This window comes from Mastigoproctus giganteus, chromosome 1, assembly GCF_048544385.1.
Source record: "Mastigoproctus giganteus isolate SK-2022 chromosome 1, ASM4854438v1, whole genome shotgun sequence".
NCBI classification, from domain to species: Eukaryota; Metazoa; Arthropoda; class Arachnida; order Uropygi; family Thelyphonidae; genus Mastigoproctus; species Mastigoproctus giganteus.
The window spans coordinates 258372450-258390128 of NC_143575.1; the positions used below are offsets into that span (position 1 = coordinate 258372450).

A 17679-nucleotide genomic window follows, 5' to 3' on the forward strand; every position below is an offset into this window, starting at 1 on the left:
TTTCTGAGTAAATACTATTTTATTTTTAGATGGTTTTTTATGAATGTATGTGAGTCTACATTGGGGTGGTGTTTTAAAAATCTGCAACAATATAGATAGTGTAAATATGGCAATACAAAAACTCATCAAAACCCAGGATATAAACAAAATTCCCAAACGATACAGTAAGTATCACATAAAAACTGCCATATACGCAAATATTAGAAAACACCACCCCAATGTAGACCCACATACATTCATCAAAAACCATCTAAAAATAAAATAGTATTTACTCAGAAAAAGTATCCCTATGTTTATAAGGTTTATTGCTGTCAGGCGAGGCTAGTCGCCTGACTGCACTACAACCTATTGCCAAATTTAACCCCCCCTTCCCAACAAAAAACCCCCCATAGTAAGAGGCTGTATATATGTATATAGCTTTACCACTGGACATATACGTGCTGTTATGCCTTAGAAAAGTGATACCGACACAGTTCCGTGGTAAAGCATAAAAACACACATATAAAAAAAAAATGTAAATACGCATGTAAATAAGATTTAATCCACATGTTAACACAACCTATATAGAGTTTAAAAATTCATCCATCCAACAACAAACCTCCATAGAATGCATTGGCATGAAAATCGGGGACATAGACCAATGCGCCATCAGCACACAGAGTAATTAGTTAGTGCGACTGCGCTGTAATAATAGCTACCCATAAAAACAGAAGGCGAAAAAACCCCCTTTTTACTCAACGGCCTCCACCGGAGTACAACACTATGTAAGTAGTAGTATTACAATATACAATACTTACTCATTGAGCTTTGTGTACCCTATCACAGTTTGCTGAAGAGATCGATAAAAAATAAACTAGTAATATTTAAATAAATAAAAATTAAGTATTAATAGAAGAAATTAGGAAAATAAATAATATTTAAATTTAAAAAAAAAAAAAAAATTTTAAGAAAATGAACCTGAAAATATAAACTAAAATAGCAAAACTGGTATAGGTACAGACAGAAACAAGTAAGTATGAGGCATTACGTCAAAAAGGGCTGTCAATCCACTCAAAGCCCTCGATGAAGTAGGGGATTGACGGCCACGTGGTGTAATGCAATACGTTATATTATTATATAAATTTGTACAGTCTTTAAGATTTAGTTTTATTATATAAATTTATACAGAAATTGAGATTTAATAATTATCTTGCTACAGATAAAATGTTTTTTCATTAGTAAAATGTTATGAAAAATCTAACAAATAGATATTTATTTAAAGTATACCCAGTATAAAATAAAATAAAATATTTCAGTAGCTTTCGGAACTCGTGTCCCTTTATCAACTGACAAAATACATTACAAGCAAAGTGTGGCACGTTACTCATTCGTCATTGTTGTAGCACGGACGTGTGCTGCCTTGCGCCAGTGATCATCCATCAATAAAACGGTTGTCTCCAGGATTGGATGTATACGCATGCCTTTCTGGCGATTTAATGCCTTAGGGTTGTTCATTATGTTTAGTGACTCTAGCCATAGGCGGTGGCGAAAGTGTCTCGCGTGGTCCACTATCTCAAAGTCGCGCTTGGGGTCAAGATCGTGATTGGTAGCCCAAAAATGTTCTGCAAGCGCGGACTTGTCAGTTTCGGCAAGCCGGATTGCTCTGTCGTGTTCCGTGAGGCGATCCTGGAGACGTCTCGATGTCTCACCTACGTAGCAACTGTTACAGGCCCTACAGGTGATACGGTACACTACATTGCTGCGTAAGACAGGTGTGACAGGGGTCTTCACACTGGAGACAAGTGAACGTGGGTTCCTACCTGGTAATTGCACACATTTGATGTTGTAACTTCTCAGTATCTTCGAGATGCGTCCTGGCACTCCTGGATAGTACGGAATGTAGGCGGATGATATGCCGACTTGCTTCGGAGGTCTTGGGTTGGAAGTAAGTTCTTGTGCCTGTAACAAGCATCTGTTTAGTACATGGGATGGATAACCGCATCTGGTTAGGTCCGCCTTCACCCATCTTCTCCCTCTCTATCCAATTTCATCAAGTTTACCGTAGAATCAGAGGTGGACGGTTCGCTCCCGTTTCTGGACGTGCTAGTGCATCGCGTAGGCCCACATCTAGAGACCTCAGTATACCGCAAACCCATGTGGTGCGGTCAATTCACCAACTACGGGTCCGGCCACGCTCCAAGCCATCTCAATAGCACTGCCCGCACCCTGTTCTCCAGGGCCTGGAGCCATTCCAGCACCGACACAATTAGACGTAACGAGATCTCCCGTGTGAAGGCGGACCTAACCAGATGCGGTTATCCATCCCATGTACTAAACAGATGCTTGTTACAGGCACAAGAACTTACTTCCAACCCAAGACCTCCGAAGCAAGTCGGCATATCATCCGCCTACATTCCGTACTATCCAGGAGTGTCAGGACGCATCTCGAAGATCCTGAGAAGTTACAACATCAAATGTGTGCAATTACCAGGTAGGAACCTACGTTCACTTGTCTCCAGTGTGAAGACCCCTGTCACACCTGTCTTACGCAGCAATGTAGTGTACCGTATCACCTGTAGGGCCTGTAACAGTTGCTACGTAGGTGAGACATCGAGACGTCTCCAGGATCGCCTCACGGAACACGACAGAGCAATCCGGCTTGCCGAAACTGACCAGTCCGCGCTTGCAGAACATTTTTGGGCTACCAATCACGATCTTGACCCCAAGCGCGACTTTGAGATAGTGGACCACGCGCGACACTTTCGCCACCGCCTATGGCTAGAGTCACTAAACATAATGAACAACCCTAAGGCATTAAATCGCCAGAAAGGCATGCGTATACATCCAATCCTGGAGACAACCGTTTTATTGATGGATGATCACTGGCGCAAGGCAGCACACGTCCGTGCTACAACAATGACGAATGAGTAACGTGCCACACTTTGCTTGTAATGTATTTTGTCAGTTGATAAAGGGACACGAGTTCCGAAAGCTACTGAAATATTTTATTTTATTTTATTTTATACTGGGTATACTTTAAATAAATATCTATTTGTTAAACTATGGACCCCAGTACTCCAGGCCCATTTGTCACTATTATGAAAAATCATTATCATTTAGCATTATACTTTTTATCTTAACTCAAAATGTATAGGCCATATGGAATGAAGATAACCAAACTAGGTTAACTTGATTACAAATTTGTATGAACATTAATACTTGTATGAAAAACACCAATAATCGGTAACGATCTACAATTAAACGAATATATACTGGCGGGTATAATGTACAATTGGCCTATGGCAAAAATTCAATGGCATTAACGCAGCACAGAAGAACTCGCAAATCTAAAAGAATACATACATCTAAACGTAATAACCACATTTTATATATATATATATATATATATATATATATATATATATTGGTCGATTTTATTTAATTAAATGTTATTAATCTGTAGGCAATTAGCTGTATATGGATCAGACTAGCATTAGCCTGAGAGGCCTATAAACGTTATATAAATGAAATGGTATTAAAAATATGATGTTAAATAATGAAAATAACAATAAAAATGCTAATAAACAAAGTAAATTGTAATAACATTCCCTCACTTGGCCATCAATCTGCTACTCCATCGGGGGCTTTGACTAGAATGATAGCCAGACTAAAGGAATGTCTCATACCTACCCATTTCTGTTGTCCCCATACCAGTTTTGCCAGTTATAAATTTTTAAGTGATAGTATTAAATTTAAATTGATAGAATTCTATCAATTTAAATTTAATGTATTTTATTTATTAATACATTTTTAATGTATTTTATTTCAAAAACATACTTATTTAAATTAAGTTTACACAATTTTCGCAGGTAAGTATCAAAAATCAAAAAAAAATCTGTAACTTTCGTTTGCACAGTACAATTAAATGTCTGATTCTCAAAGAAAACCTCACATTTTTTTTCAGAGCATTAAAAACATTATCAGGAACATTTTCACAAAACTGTAGACTCAAACGAACCGTTTTAAAAGCGTTAATCATTTCTTCACGAGTTGGCTTTTCTATGGGTTCTGATGTGTCTTCAGCATCATCGTTAATTTTTTCGTGATCACGTCTAACACTGTTCAGCAGTATTTTATCTTCAGTTGGATGTTCTGCCGTAGTCAGATCTTGATCTACATAAACATAACTATCCAGTGTTATTTCATTTTCAATGTTTCCGGACGATTCTAATAATGTCCAAAAGTTTTTTCAGTTGTGAAAGGGCCAGTTCATCTTGTTCGTCCAGTTGTTGTTCAACTTCTGTATTCAATGCAAATCCCACTTTCAAAAAACAATTTTGAATAGTGCATTCGATGACATCGTTTGTCCAAACTTTTGCCAGTTCAGAGATGCAATCTCTAAGGTAACCTCCAAGTTTCTATTTTCTGATAACGCATTGACAATCTTCATTATTATTCTCTTTCGATAATGAAATTTAAAATTTTTAATAATGCCTTGGTCCATTGACTGGAGTTTTGACATTACATTTGGTGGTAAAAATAACAACTTCGTATTTTTAAGTTTGGCAGAAATACTGGCAGGACATGCCGTACAGTTGTCAGTTACCAACACTGTTTTCCTTTTTTCTTTTGTTTTACGCTTGTCTAGTTTTAATACCCATTCTTCAAAAATATCACTTGTCATACATACTTTTTTCTTAAAGGTGTAGTCAACTTCCAAATATTTTGTGCCCCTAAAACATCTCGGGGTTTTTTGATATTCCGATGACAAAGTCTTAATTTTTCACTTCCTGTCATATTTGCTCCAAATAGAACAGTGATTCTTTCTTTGCTTTGTTTTCCACCAAAACATTTATCATCCTTAAAAGCAAGTGTTCTATCCGGTAAACATTTAAAGAATAAACCTGTTTTGTCAGCATTAAAAACATCCTTACGCTCATATTCTTCCAAAATCTTCTTTAAGGTATTTTTCCTCCAACTGTTGCAATCTTCTTCGCTTACATTAACACTTTCTCCACAAATAACCTTTTCCACAATTCTGTGGCGCTTCTTAAATTTATCTAGCCACCCAGTGCTCGCATTAAATTCTGTATGTCCAAGGGACTGTGCAAACTTCAGAGCTTGTTGCTTAATTATTAGGCCCGATATTGGGATATTCTTTTTACATATCATTTGCACCCATTTTAGAACAGCTTTATCAACATCTTCATACAACTTAATTCGATTCTTGTCTGCTCCTCCTTCAATTGCATTTAAAATTGATTCTCGATTTTTTAAAAATCGTAGATAAACTGCTTGCAGGTATGTCATATTTCTCCGCAACATCTTTTTTCTTAAAACCCTGGTCAATATCATAACAATCTTTGCTTTATCACTAATACTTAAACATTTTCTCTTCGATATTCTTTCCACAATTACTGCAGCTCTTGCAGATACATACACCGCTGCACTGGCCGTATAGTGAATTGTTAGTACCGCCTACTCAATGACATTTACTTGCCAATTCAACAGTATCACATGACCTTTCCTATCAATCACTTTGAAGAAATATACTTTTTCTTTTTTTTTTTTGTCGCCTTTTCCCATTATTATATGGGGTCAGCATTTTTATTGTTTTGGCATGTAATTTTTACAGCCGGATGCCCTTCCTGATGCCAACCCTCACCCTTTGTTCGGGCTGAGGATATGCAGTGGTCATTCCCTGATCTTCCGCATCCTCCGTAGTTGGTGGTCACTGGCTGGAACCCTGGTCTAATCAAGAAGCATGTGCTATGCACTGCTTCTTGATTAGACCTGCACACCTGGCTATGGAGGCACCTACTTTGAAGGCGCCTCCGTAGCCAGGTGGGAAGGAGCAGCAGTGCGTAGCACACGCTTCTTGATTAGACCGGGGTTCGAGCCCGTCACCACCAAATACGGAGGATGCGGAAAGGTCAGGGAATGACCACCGCATATCCCGGAGCAATATGGCCTTAGTTGCTAATGCTCCTAAAAACCAAATGACAATAACAAAATAACCTACTTTGAAGAAATATACGATTTTGTAAATTTACTTTATTCGGCTTTCATTCACATATACACGAAAGAAAATTTGATTAATGTATGCTGTATGTTACTTTTTAGGAAAAAAAAAAATACAAGAGCATATAGCCTATGTGATTGATGAACGAAATTAAAAAAAAAAAAAAAAAAAAATTCATGAAAACCATCTACTGGGAGTCCAGTTAGATGAGAACGGACATATCATATAATGATTGAGAGGAAGGTCACATGGTACAGTTGAGGTGAGAAGCAAATGTCACTCAGTAGGCATTACTAAAAACCGACTCTGGTAGCATTCTATGTATTGCCGCCGCAGCATGCTAAAGGTTTACCGCAGCGAATTTCATTTTCCCCTGAGCCAACATCAATTTACAAATCTACCCTATTTATTGTAAAGTTCACGACCACTTTTAAGAAAACCCATTTGGTTTAATAACTGTAACAAAAATGAAGCAAAGACCCTCCTACGGGCGTCAATGGCCACATGCATTCACTAAAAGGATGATTATTTAATTCCAGATGCTAATGCACAATTTCGGAAGGAAGGAAGGAAGGAGGCAGTATATTTGAGTGGCTGTTTAGCAGTAAATGCTTGAAAATCTTAAAATGCTTTTACTAATTTTTTTTTTTTTTTAAATTCGTTATAGAGAGACTAACACTTTGCCATATGGGGTTAATTTTACCTGTAATTTCATTTCAAGGTGCAATGTTTTGCGAAAAAATTCGTAATATAGAGAAATTCGTTAAATAGAAGTTCGTAATAGAGAAGTTCCACTGTGAAGAGAGTGAGAGTTTTAGCTCTACTCTAGCGATGCTCACAAATGCATCATAGTATTAACATAAGTTTAACACGTGTCAGTATTGTTACACGTTAACAATATCACCATATTTATATTTGTTTATATTACTGTTGGAAGTTTCTTCACTAGTGCCTCAGTTAACTGTCTATAGGGCTGAGGCTTCACAAATTTTTTGATGTATGGGAATATGCTAAAGCATAACAACTTACCTTGACAAAGTTAATACGATTTTCTATGCTATATGGAGGTACATGTATATACTTCTACAATATACACTGAGTAATCACTGAATTATGACCACCCCTATGAAAATAATGCGACCTGTTGACCACGTGAGGTACGAGAGTGCGCAGTTAGTTGACCTACATAGTATAGATAAAGTGTCAGTGGTTCAGTAGGTAGTAAAATTCCAAGCTTGATGGGTAAAAGGAAGGATTTATCGAACTTTGATAAAGGACAGATTATGGGAGCTCGATGAGCTGGTGCCTCGATTTCCCAAAGAGCTGAACTGGTGGGGTGTTCGAGAGCCACCATTGTTAAGGTGTACCAAGGCTGGCATCAAAATGGTCAAACAATGACCCGATAGCAAAACTGCAAAGGTCAACAAAAGGTTGATGTTAGAGGTGAGCACTGAGTCCGACGACTTGTACAAGCAAACAGGCGCAACACTGTTGAAGAGTTGACTACTCAATACAACATGGGCAAACCCGGGAACAATATCTGGCATGACTATGCGTCGCACACGTATGGGCTATCAGCAGATGACCAGCGCCTCCGTAGCCAGGTGGGCAGGAGCAGCAGTGCGTAGCACACGCTTCTTGATTAGACCGGGGCTCAAGCCTGTGACCACTAAATACAGAGGATGCAGAAAGGTCAGGGAATGATCACCACATATTCCCAGAGCAATATGGCCTTAGTTGCCAATGTTTCTAAAAACCAAATAACAACAGCAATGACCTCTACAGCATCCTCTCCTAACCAAGGTTCATTGGCATAAAAGACTCGCCTGGTGCAAAGAGCATATAAGTTGGACGTTGGAAGACTGGAAGAAGGTGTGCTGGTCAGATGAGTTACGTTATTTACTCCACACTGTGGATGGTCATTTACAGATTTGGCATCAACAACATGAGGCTTTTCACCCATCATGCATGATATCAAAAGTGCAGGCCAGTGGAGGCGGTTGTATGGTGTGTGGCATGTTTCACTGGCAGGAACTTGGACCCCTTGTGCATGTGGAACAACGTATCACTGGTCTCCACTATCGTCAACTGCTTGCTGATTGTGTAGACCCTGCTATGTTACACTTTTTCCCAAATGGCAATGGTATCTTCCAAGATGACAATGCGGTGAGCCATCGGGCACTTGATGTGCAGGAATGGTTTGAGGAACGCAGATCTGACTTCCAGCATATCGATTGGCCTCCAAACTCCCCCAATATCAATTCCATGGAGCACTTGTGGGATACTATGGAAAGCCATATCAGGCATCTGGATACACCAATCACCTCCATACCTGCTTTGCTAGCCGCATTACACACAGTTTTGTTGGCCATACCTCCCAAACGCTTCCGACATCTTGTTGAATCAATGCCACATCGGATGGTTGCTGTACTGAGGGCAAAAGGAGGACCTACGAAATATTATGTAGGTGGTCATAATTCAGTGATCACTCAGTGTATATCTATAAAATATCCTTTATTAACCTGAGGGGGGGGGGGAAGAAAAGAAAGAAAATGTTTATCTCAGCACACCTCAATAAGGTGTACAGTATGCAATCACAATTTTAAAATAAAAAATTAAGATTTATTTAGCAATACCAGTTTAAAAATGAAGAATTTTTGATCTATTGAAGAGTAGTTGAGTTTTTAAGTAGTTTGGGCACCAGGTTTTTAATAGTATGGAGACAGTAATGTTTGTTTATCCAGTCCCCAGATTTTTCCATCCAGAATAAGGTTGATAAATATTCAATGTCTAAATTAGAAACAGGGGTTTCTTTTTTTTTTAATTCCTATCTTCTGAGATTGGAATATCAGGTTGTGATGCATTTGGGCCATAGTAATTCATCATGCCATGATGTTCCCTATATCACATAAGGTTTCTTTTCCAGAAATTAGGATTGAGGTACTCTGGAGTTTTTATCTGAAGTATGCCAATTGTAAGTAGACTTGAAAGTGTGATGTGTATCTTCCATGTGTTTTCAGGGTCATCCACTTCATTATTCAAAATTGTAGGAGAATAATGACAATATAGCTGATTTATTAGCACAAGGCCAAATTGAAGCACAGTAACTGATAAAATATTTCCTGTGTACAACAGGAAATATTATCACTTTAGAATTGGTCATCGCAGAGTGTAAATCAGTTGTAAATAGCTGAAAGCTTACTAGAACTTATATTAAAATTATACTATAGTTTTCACAGTAGTATTAAGTCTTTAACCAATTACATTGTAGTACAGGTCGACCATCACTAATCTGCCACCGCTAATTCGGACATAATTTCCGCAAACTTAATTTCCCAGGATGGCGCACCAACCTTCCGCTACTGTTTTGGTGGCATTGGTTGCAACATCAGCTGTTGGGGCGAAATTGTAAATACTAGCAAGCCATTCCCACTTGTTTTTCTGCATTTATTATTATAACCTGCTCGCATTTAGCCCCAGCCATGGTTCCAATGCATAAAGGAAGTGCCTCTCATGGCATAAAGCACAAACACTGTACATTGTCCATAACAGATAAAGTTGAACTTCTGACAGCGGTGTGTTTGTGAGAAGTTTAACTCTGCTTAATTGTAAATTCCAGCAATTTCTCTCAGTTCCTCTTATTTTAGTAATTTTCTTTTAGCCATTCCTTTTTTAGATTTTTTTTTTTTTTTTTTTTTTTACAACACACTTGTACAAACTTACAGAAAAACACAACACAATATGATGGATAACACAGCGCCCTAACGAACCTCTCTAACATTACTGACAAAACTTACCTTATTTCTCCATGTATAAGACGCACCCTTTTTCGAAAAATTTGGGGTCTAAAAACTGGGTGCATCTTATACAGTGATTGTAGATTTTTTTACTTGCATTTCCCGCTTTTTCGCGCTTGTTGTCTCTGCGCTCATTGTTTTGCACTTGTTACCGGTATATTAGGTTACATTTTGCCACGTTCTGCCCAGAAATGGCTCAGAAAAGATTTTCGTACAGTGCTGAATTCAAGTTAAAAGTGATCCAGTTTGCAAAAGTGAATGGAAATCGTGCTGCTGAACGTAAGTTTGGGCCTCCTCCAACTGAGAAAACAATCCAAGACTGGCTACGGGAAGAAGAAACCCTACTGAAAATGCCACGGCAGAAGGCCATGAGAGGCAAGTCAGCAAAATGGCCTGATTTAGAGAGGGAATTGAAGATATGGATTGAAGAGCAAAGGGCAATTGGAATTCCTGTTTCCACAAAGATGGTTCAGCATGAGGCAAGAAGAATTGCTGATGAAAAAGAAGTTACTGATTTCAAAGGAGGATACAATTGGTGCTTCAGGTTCATGAAACGGAATGGACTAAGCATGCGTACATGCACCAGACTTGCCCAAAAGATGCCTGAAAGCTATGAGCAGAAGGTTCTTGAATTTCATCGTTTTGTCATTCAATGTCGGAAGACACACATCAGTTTCAGTTGGGACAGATTGCAAATATGGACGAAGTCCCCCTTCAATTTGATGTTCCAAGTAACAGAACTCTTGCTAAGAAGGGGGTGAAAACTGTAACTGTGAAGACAAGTTGCCTCCTATGCTGATTTTCAAATGCAAAACAATGACAAAAGAAGAAATTCCTCAAAGAGTGATTGTCCATGTTCATGAGAAGGATTGGATGGATCAGGATGGGATGAAGATCTGGTTTGAGAAAGTTTGGAGCAGGAGACCAGGTGGGCTCTTACGCAAACCTGCCCTATTGGTGCTTGATCAGTTCAGAGCACACATAACAAAAAACACAAAGAAGATTGCTGCAGAGCAAAAAACAAAACTTGCCGTCATACCTGGAAGCTTGACATCCCAGCTTCCAACCACTTGATGTCAGCATTAACAAACCCTTCAAAGCTGCCATGAGAGACGAATGGAACTAATGGATGAAGTCTTCTGGGGACAATTTGACACCGGCAGGAAGAGTGAAGAAACCAACTATAGTCATCAGACACAGATGAGGACAAGCTAATGGATGGGAGTTTTGACAGTGATGAGGAGTTGTATGAATTTTATGATGAATAAAACTTGAGTTCAATAACTTTATGTAATACATTTTTTTTTATTTCGGGCCCCAAAATTAAGGTGTGTCTTATACATGGGGAAATACAGTATTGTGGGGAAATACAGTATTTGAGAGTTTATTTTATCACAATTTGTTTTATTGCTGCACTCACCACACGTGCAATAAACTAATCACAAACGATCTTCATATGTATGCCATAATAGTGTCGCACGTATGTAGCCGACACAGCTTCTCAAGAAATAAAGTAACTTACTGGGCCACATATATGCGACATAAAAAAAATATTTTTTTTTTTTTTTTTTTTAAGCGAAAAAACAACAATACTGACATTACAATATTTATTTTAGAATTACTAATCAAATTATGTGATAAATATTTTTTGGCCCCTGGGGAATTTTTTTCTTAAACTAGCTTGGCAGTTAACGTGTTAAAGGTAGAATGAGGTGGTTAGCTATTTGATTAAACTGTATGTGCTGAAATAACCACCTGTGATCCGGCAAACTCATTAATCCGGCACCTCACAGGTCCCAATGCTGCTGGATTAGTGATGATTGACCTGTATTAAATCTGAGATCAATCATAATCCTCCTAAAATTAATTTTATTTGCATGCTTTTGAAATATTTTTTTCTGTGTAAAATAAGGATCTTGAAATTAGGTATTTTCAGTAATGTTTGCAAACATTATATATTAATATGTTTATTACAGGACATGATGAAACAATGATATCAGTTGCCCTTGGATATGTGTGCCACATGGTTCTTATGATATCTCAGTTTCTAAATGTGCCATTGCGATATCCACTTCGGTATTACGGATCACGCTCCTCTGTTATGGATTATATAAATAACAAAATTCAAGAAAAGGAGAGAGAGTAAGTTATACTGAATGCCAATATCAAATGTTATAAATAACTATATTTTACCATGTACATTTCGTGAACAATTACACCCTTCACCTTCTGTATGCTAGTGTTGTATTTCTACAACTATGCCATATAGCCGAAGTTATTTTTGACTATATGGCAGTTGACCCCCCCCCCCTGAAATTTAGGCAAAAGTGAACTATACATGTCATTCATATGTCAGGAATAGGTATGAAAGCAACTGTGTTCATACTACACTGGTGTGCAAAACAGAAGAACCAGTCAGGTTTTCAGGTTACCTGTAGCTTCTGATATGAGTGGCCAGGATATGGGAAAAGCATACCAAAGGAACCTCGTGATGACAAAGGAAACAACACCAACACAACAACGGAAACAAAACGGTATTTACTTTATTCAAAAATGGCAATATAGCACTGGCTGCCATGATACATGTGGACAGGTGTGCACGTGCTGCTAGGTGTCTCCCCAGAGCGTCCCATATGTGTTCGATGGGATTTAGATCAGCGGAATGGGCAGGCCAATCCATACAAACAACATCCTCACTTTCCAGAAACATATCAACAGCTGCAGTGCGATGGAGTATGGCATTATCATCCATAAACACAAACTCTGGGCCAGTGGCACCTTGGAACAGATGCAGATGGGGACGGATTACCTCAGTACAGTAGCGTGCACCGGTAAGTGTCTAGAGTTGTGTACGTCAATCCAAGATAACGCTCCCCCCAGACGAGAACACCTCGACAGCCATATCAATCCCTATCAGTGATGTTTGAGGGCTAACCTCTTGCCAGATTAGCTGCCATCCAGAATCGCTGCTGAGACTGAATCTACTCTCATCAGTAAAGGGTGTCTACTCTTTACTGATGAGAGTAGATGCTCTTATCAGTAAATGTGTCATCCCAGCTATGGAGTTTGGCAGAAGTAATGTCATTGTGTGAGGTTGTTTCTCTTGATTTTGGTTTGAACTATTAGTCTTGGTCCTGGAACTAAGAATTCCGTGTGGTACACTAACATTCTAGACAACTCCATTCTTCCTAAACTGTGGTTATAGCATAAGGAGGGCCCTCTGTTGACCTGCCTAATCCTCTGCCCTTAACTCTTTATAAGTTTGACTTTAACCAACTAAGTCTTAGTCTATACTTAGGTTAATACTTGAGCTATGGACCAAATGCATGGTGAATTGTCCTAGCTACTTCTAGTAGAATGGTTCTTTGCTCTCAGACCCATATCATGTAGGAGCATTCCATGAACATGACAGTGATGCCTTCTTACTTCCCTAACTTGCACAGCTGTTGTGGCTCAGCCAAACAGAGCATTTAAAGGATGAAATTGAAAGGGTTGTCAGATATACACTGAGTGATATACTTAATACTTCGTAGGTCCTCCTTTTGCCCTCAGTACAGCAGCTATCTGATGTGGCATTGATTCAACAAGATGTCGGAAGCTTTTGGGAGGTATGGCCAACCAAGCTGTGTGTAATTCGGTCAGCTGTGGAGGTGATTGGTGTATCCAGATGCCTGATATGCCTTTCTATAGTGTCCCACAAGTGCTCTATGGGATTGATATGGGGGGGGGTTGGAGGCCAATCGATATGCTGGAAGTCAGAACTGTGTTCTTCAAACCATTCCTGCACAACAAGTGCCTGGTGGCTCGGCTCATTGTCATCTTGGAAGACACCATCGCCATTTGGGAAAAAGTATAACATAATGGAGTGTACACAGTCAGCAAGCAGTTGACGATAGCAGAGACCACTGATACGTTGTTCCACATGCACCAGGGGTTCAAGTTCGAGTCCAGGGGTTCGATATGCTGGAAGTCAGAACTGTGTTCTTCAAACCATTCCTGCACAACAAGTGCCTGGTGGCTCGGCTCATTGTCATCTTGGAAGACACCATCGCCATTTGGGAAAAAGTATAACATAATGGAGTGTACACAGTCAGCAAGCAGTTGACGATAGCAGAGACCACTGATACGTTGTTCCACATGCACCAGGGGTTCAAGTTCCTGCCAGTGAAACATGCCCCAAACCATGCAACCGCCTCCGCTAGCTTGCACTTTCGATACCATGCATGATGGGTGAAAAGCCTCATGTTGTTGACGCCAAATCCGTACACGACCATCCACAGTGTGGAGTAAATAATGCGACTCATCTGACCAGCACACCTTCTTCCAGTCTTCTAATGTCCAACTTGCATGCACTAGGCAAGTCTTTTACTCCGATGAACCTTGGTTGCCGACCAGGCTAGCCGGGTGGGTAAATTCGAACCTGGCAACCCAAAGGTTGCGGGTTCGAATCCCGCCTCGGGCTTAGATCAGAGTAGTGCAAAAACCTTGGGAGGTGCATTTTGGCCACAGAAGCCGATGCGCCAACTAATGAAAAAAAAAAGAACCTTGGTTAGGAGAGGATGCCGTAGGGGTTGTCTGCTGGTATAGCCAATATTTGTGAACGTGCAATGCATAGTCATGCCAGATATTGTTCCAGTTTGGCCCATGTTGTATTGGATAGTCAACTCTTCAACAGTGCAGTGCGTGTTCACCTGTACAAGTCATCGGACCCAGCACTCACCTCTAACATCAACTTTTCGCTGACCTTTGCAGTTTTGCCGTCGGGTCGTTGTTTGACCATTTTGATGCCAGTCTTGGTACACTTTAACAACGGTGGCTCTCGAACACCCCACCAGTTCAGCTGTTAGGGAAATTAGCCACTAGCTAGTCGAACATCCACAATCTGTCCTTTATCCTATATATATATATATATATATATATATATTTTTTTTTTTTTTTTTTTGTTTAATATTTGATAAATTAATGTTTATCAGTTGCACAGTTTGAATGTACTGGAGGAAGTTTAGCATTATCTCATGTACTTCATGCCAAGTAAATCACTGCTTCTCTAAAGATCAGTAGTATCCTGCACACCATCATTCATCATGTGATATATTCCCCAATAAATTGTCTACTGAGCATATACTGGTTAATATTTGCTTTTTTTTTTTTTTTTTTTTTTACAATAAGATAATCTCACTACTTTTGCTTTACACAAGAAACATGTAATAAACAGTAGCAGTAGTATTGTAGAGTAAGTAATATTGATATGCAAATATGTGTTTTTCTCTAGAACACTGTGAGGAGGCAAGTTCTGTTTTTGAATATTAAAAATGTTACAAATTTAGTCACCATTTTACTATTTTTCCCCCCCAACAGATTTCCATTATATTCAAAAGGAAAAGACAGGCTGCACTTCCAGTATGGTGTTTATCTCCTCAATAAAAATATAGCTCAAGTGAGTGTTAAATAGCTAAAAATTGAGAAAATTTTAGGTTAATTCATAAGTTACATTTTATGACCCATACCTTATTTTTTTTTTTTTTTTTAGGTCAAGTTTTTTTTTATTTGCATATATTGACAGATAAATATACCTTTTTTGTGTGTACACACACACACACACGCACACAATAATATTGATATGCAAATATGTGTTTTTCTCTAGAACACTGTGAGGAGCCAAGTTCTGTTTTTGAATATTAAAAATGTTACAAATTTAGTCACCATTTTACTATTTTTCTCCCCCAACAGATTTCCATTATATTCAAAAGGAAAAGACAGGCTGCACTTCCAGTATGGTGTTTTATGTTTTTACCAACTCATTTTTACCAGCAAAATTTCAAGAAGCTTTAACTCAGCAGAAAGGCATTTTCACGCCCACATTCATAAGAACTTGATTACTGACCTAACACAGTTTTGAAGTAAGCAAGAAAGTTCTAAGTCATCCAGCACGTGGAGACCTATTATCAACTAAACCCTGTCCCTCCCTCACCATCATTTATTATCTTTTTTGCAAAATATCTTAATTTGAGAGATTCTGGCATCCCCACACAGATGCAACTTTTTTAAGCAACTTCTGTAAACACACACACTCACACTCAGTTCTGGACAAAAGAAAGAGTTTTCTTTATAGCAAATAGAGCATAATTAAAGTGATGGCCACAAAAACTGAACAAGAAGTTTTTTAGCCATATTTAGCCGCTTTATTGACCAATTGTTACATCAAATTATTTTCTATAAGTAGCTTATAGACCGAGTCAGGATCGTTAGGTTATTCTGAATTGAGACAGCGAGATTTGGAAGTTAATTAATACTTAAGTGTCCGTAGATTTACCGTTCGTAACTTGCTGCCATTGTTATACGATACGTTATATCCTGAACTAGATAGCATTAGTATAGTATATAATATAATATAATATTGTCAATTAATCAGTAAAATCTATTAATTTTGTTAAACTTCATTGTCAATTAAATTGTACTTTTAACTAAATGCATATAACGACTTAGATTACAAACGTAACATAATTAATTAATACATAAGTTGATATGGAAGTTATATAAACGGAACTTGTAGATAATACTTGATACTGAAAAATATATATAGCGTTATAACTGTGTTGGGAAACAAGTTTAGGGTTATAATTTTATACTGAAATAGAAATTAAATCGAAATCATGACTCAGACCAGAGCAGCAAAGCAAAAGGCTCAAGCTAATGGGAGTGCTGTGGCTCAGAGGAGAACTAAAGGGGCAGTTGCCCTCTGAATCACTGCTTGCTTGATGTTTGTGGAGCAATCGGGTACGGGACATGATATTGCCATGGAGGATGTCTTTGTGTGTGCGTGATGCAAGGAGTGTAACGAAATCAGGAGACAACTCGGCGTTGTTATGGGCCTATATGAGAGCTTGAAGGACAGGGTGGATGCCCTCAAAGGATTAAAAGTGAGTTGCTAAATAAATCTAAGATAAGGGGGCAGAAATTCCTAGAATGGGCCGAATGTTTGTTGAAATATTTGGTTATGGAACCGGAAGTGTCTAGTATCCAGTAAAAACAAAGTAAGTTCTAAGATATTGTTGAGAGAGAGAGAGAGAGGTGCAGTTGATTAAAGTATTGTCTGTCCTTAGGAATTCTCATAAGGCTTGTAGTGTAAATGGTAAGTGTACATTTGTATATAAAGAAACAACATCAAAAGATGCTAAGATGTCTCCACTGGAAATTATGGTAGTATTTATTTAGTAACCATAGAAAACCAAATACTACAGCCTTACCCTTCAGGGATTAAACTATATATATGTTATGCAGACGACATACTTATAATAGGAAATAGAACTACAATTGATAATCTTTTTATTAATTCAACTCAATACATGATAGACTAAAATACACACTTGAAACAGAAGTTAAACAAATCAATTTCCTTAACCTCACAATATACAAAACAGGCACCAAACTGGGAACCGAGATTTTTAGAAAAAATACACACACGGGTAAATATCTACACTTTGAATCGCACCACCCACTTAGCACAAAAAAAGCTGTTCTTTATAACCAAATTCACAATGCTATTAAATACAGCTCATCACAAGATGACTTATCTGTTGAACTACAATATCTTACAAAAAAGTTCATGTCCAGGAAATACCCGTTCCAATTAATCCAACACATTATTTCCGTCACCAAAAATAACACCAATAGTTCACCCAAACACAACACAAAAGGGAGCACGTGCATCATTCTCCTTTATCACAGTAGTCTCGCCAGACAATTCCATCAAGTGTTCGCAGGCACTGACATTACACTTATATTTTCCTCATATAACAAACTTGGGTCACTGTTTAATACATACAAAGAAACATATAAATACCTAATAAATGACATGAATAATATTGTATATTTAATCAA

At 38.3% G+C, this 17679-nt stretch overlaps 1 protein-coding gene across 2 annotated transcripts in view; it reads left to right on the forward strand.

The window, feature by feature from the left end:
• Uvrag (UV-resistance associated gene) overlaps positions 1 to 17679 on the forward strand; it is a 113779-nt gene that overhangs the window by 83063 nt on the left and 13037 nt on the right. For both annotated transcript variants that reach the window (XM_090385827.1, XM_090385823.1), the window contains exons 12-13: positions 11775 to 11940; positions 15157 to 15235. In XM_090385827.1, coding sequence (XP_090241953.1) covers positions 11775 to 11940; positions 15157 to 15235 — 245 coding nt within the window. The remainder of the gene's footprint in view (positions 1 to 11774; positions 11941 to 15156; positions 15236 to 17679) is intronic.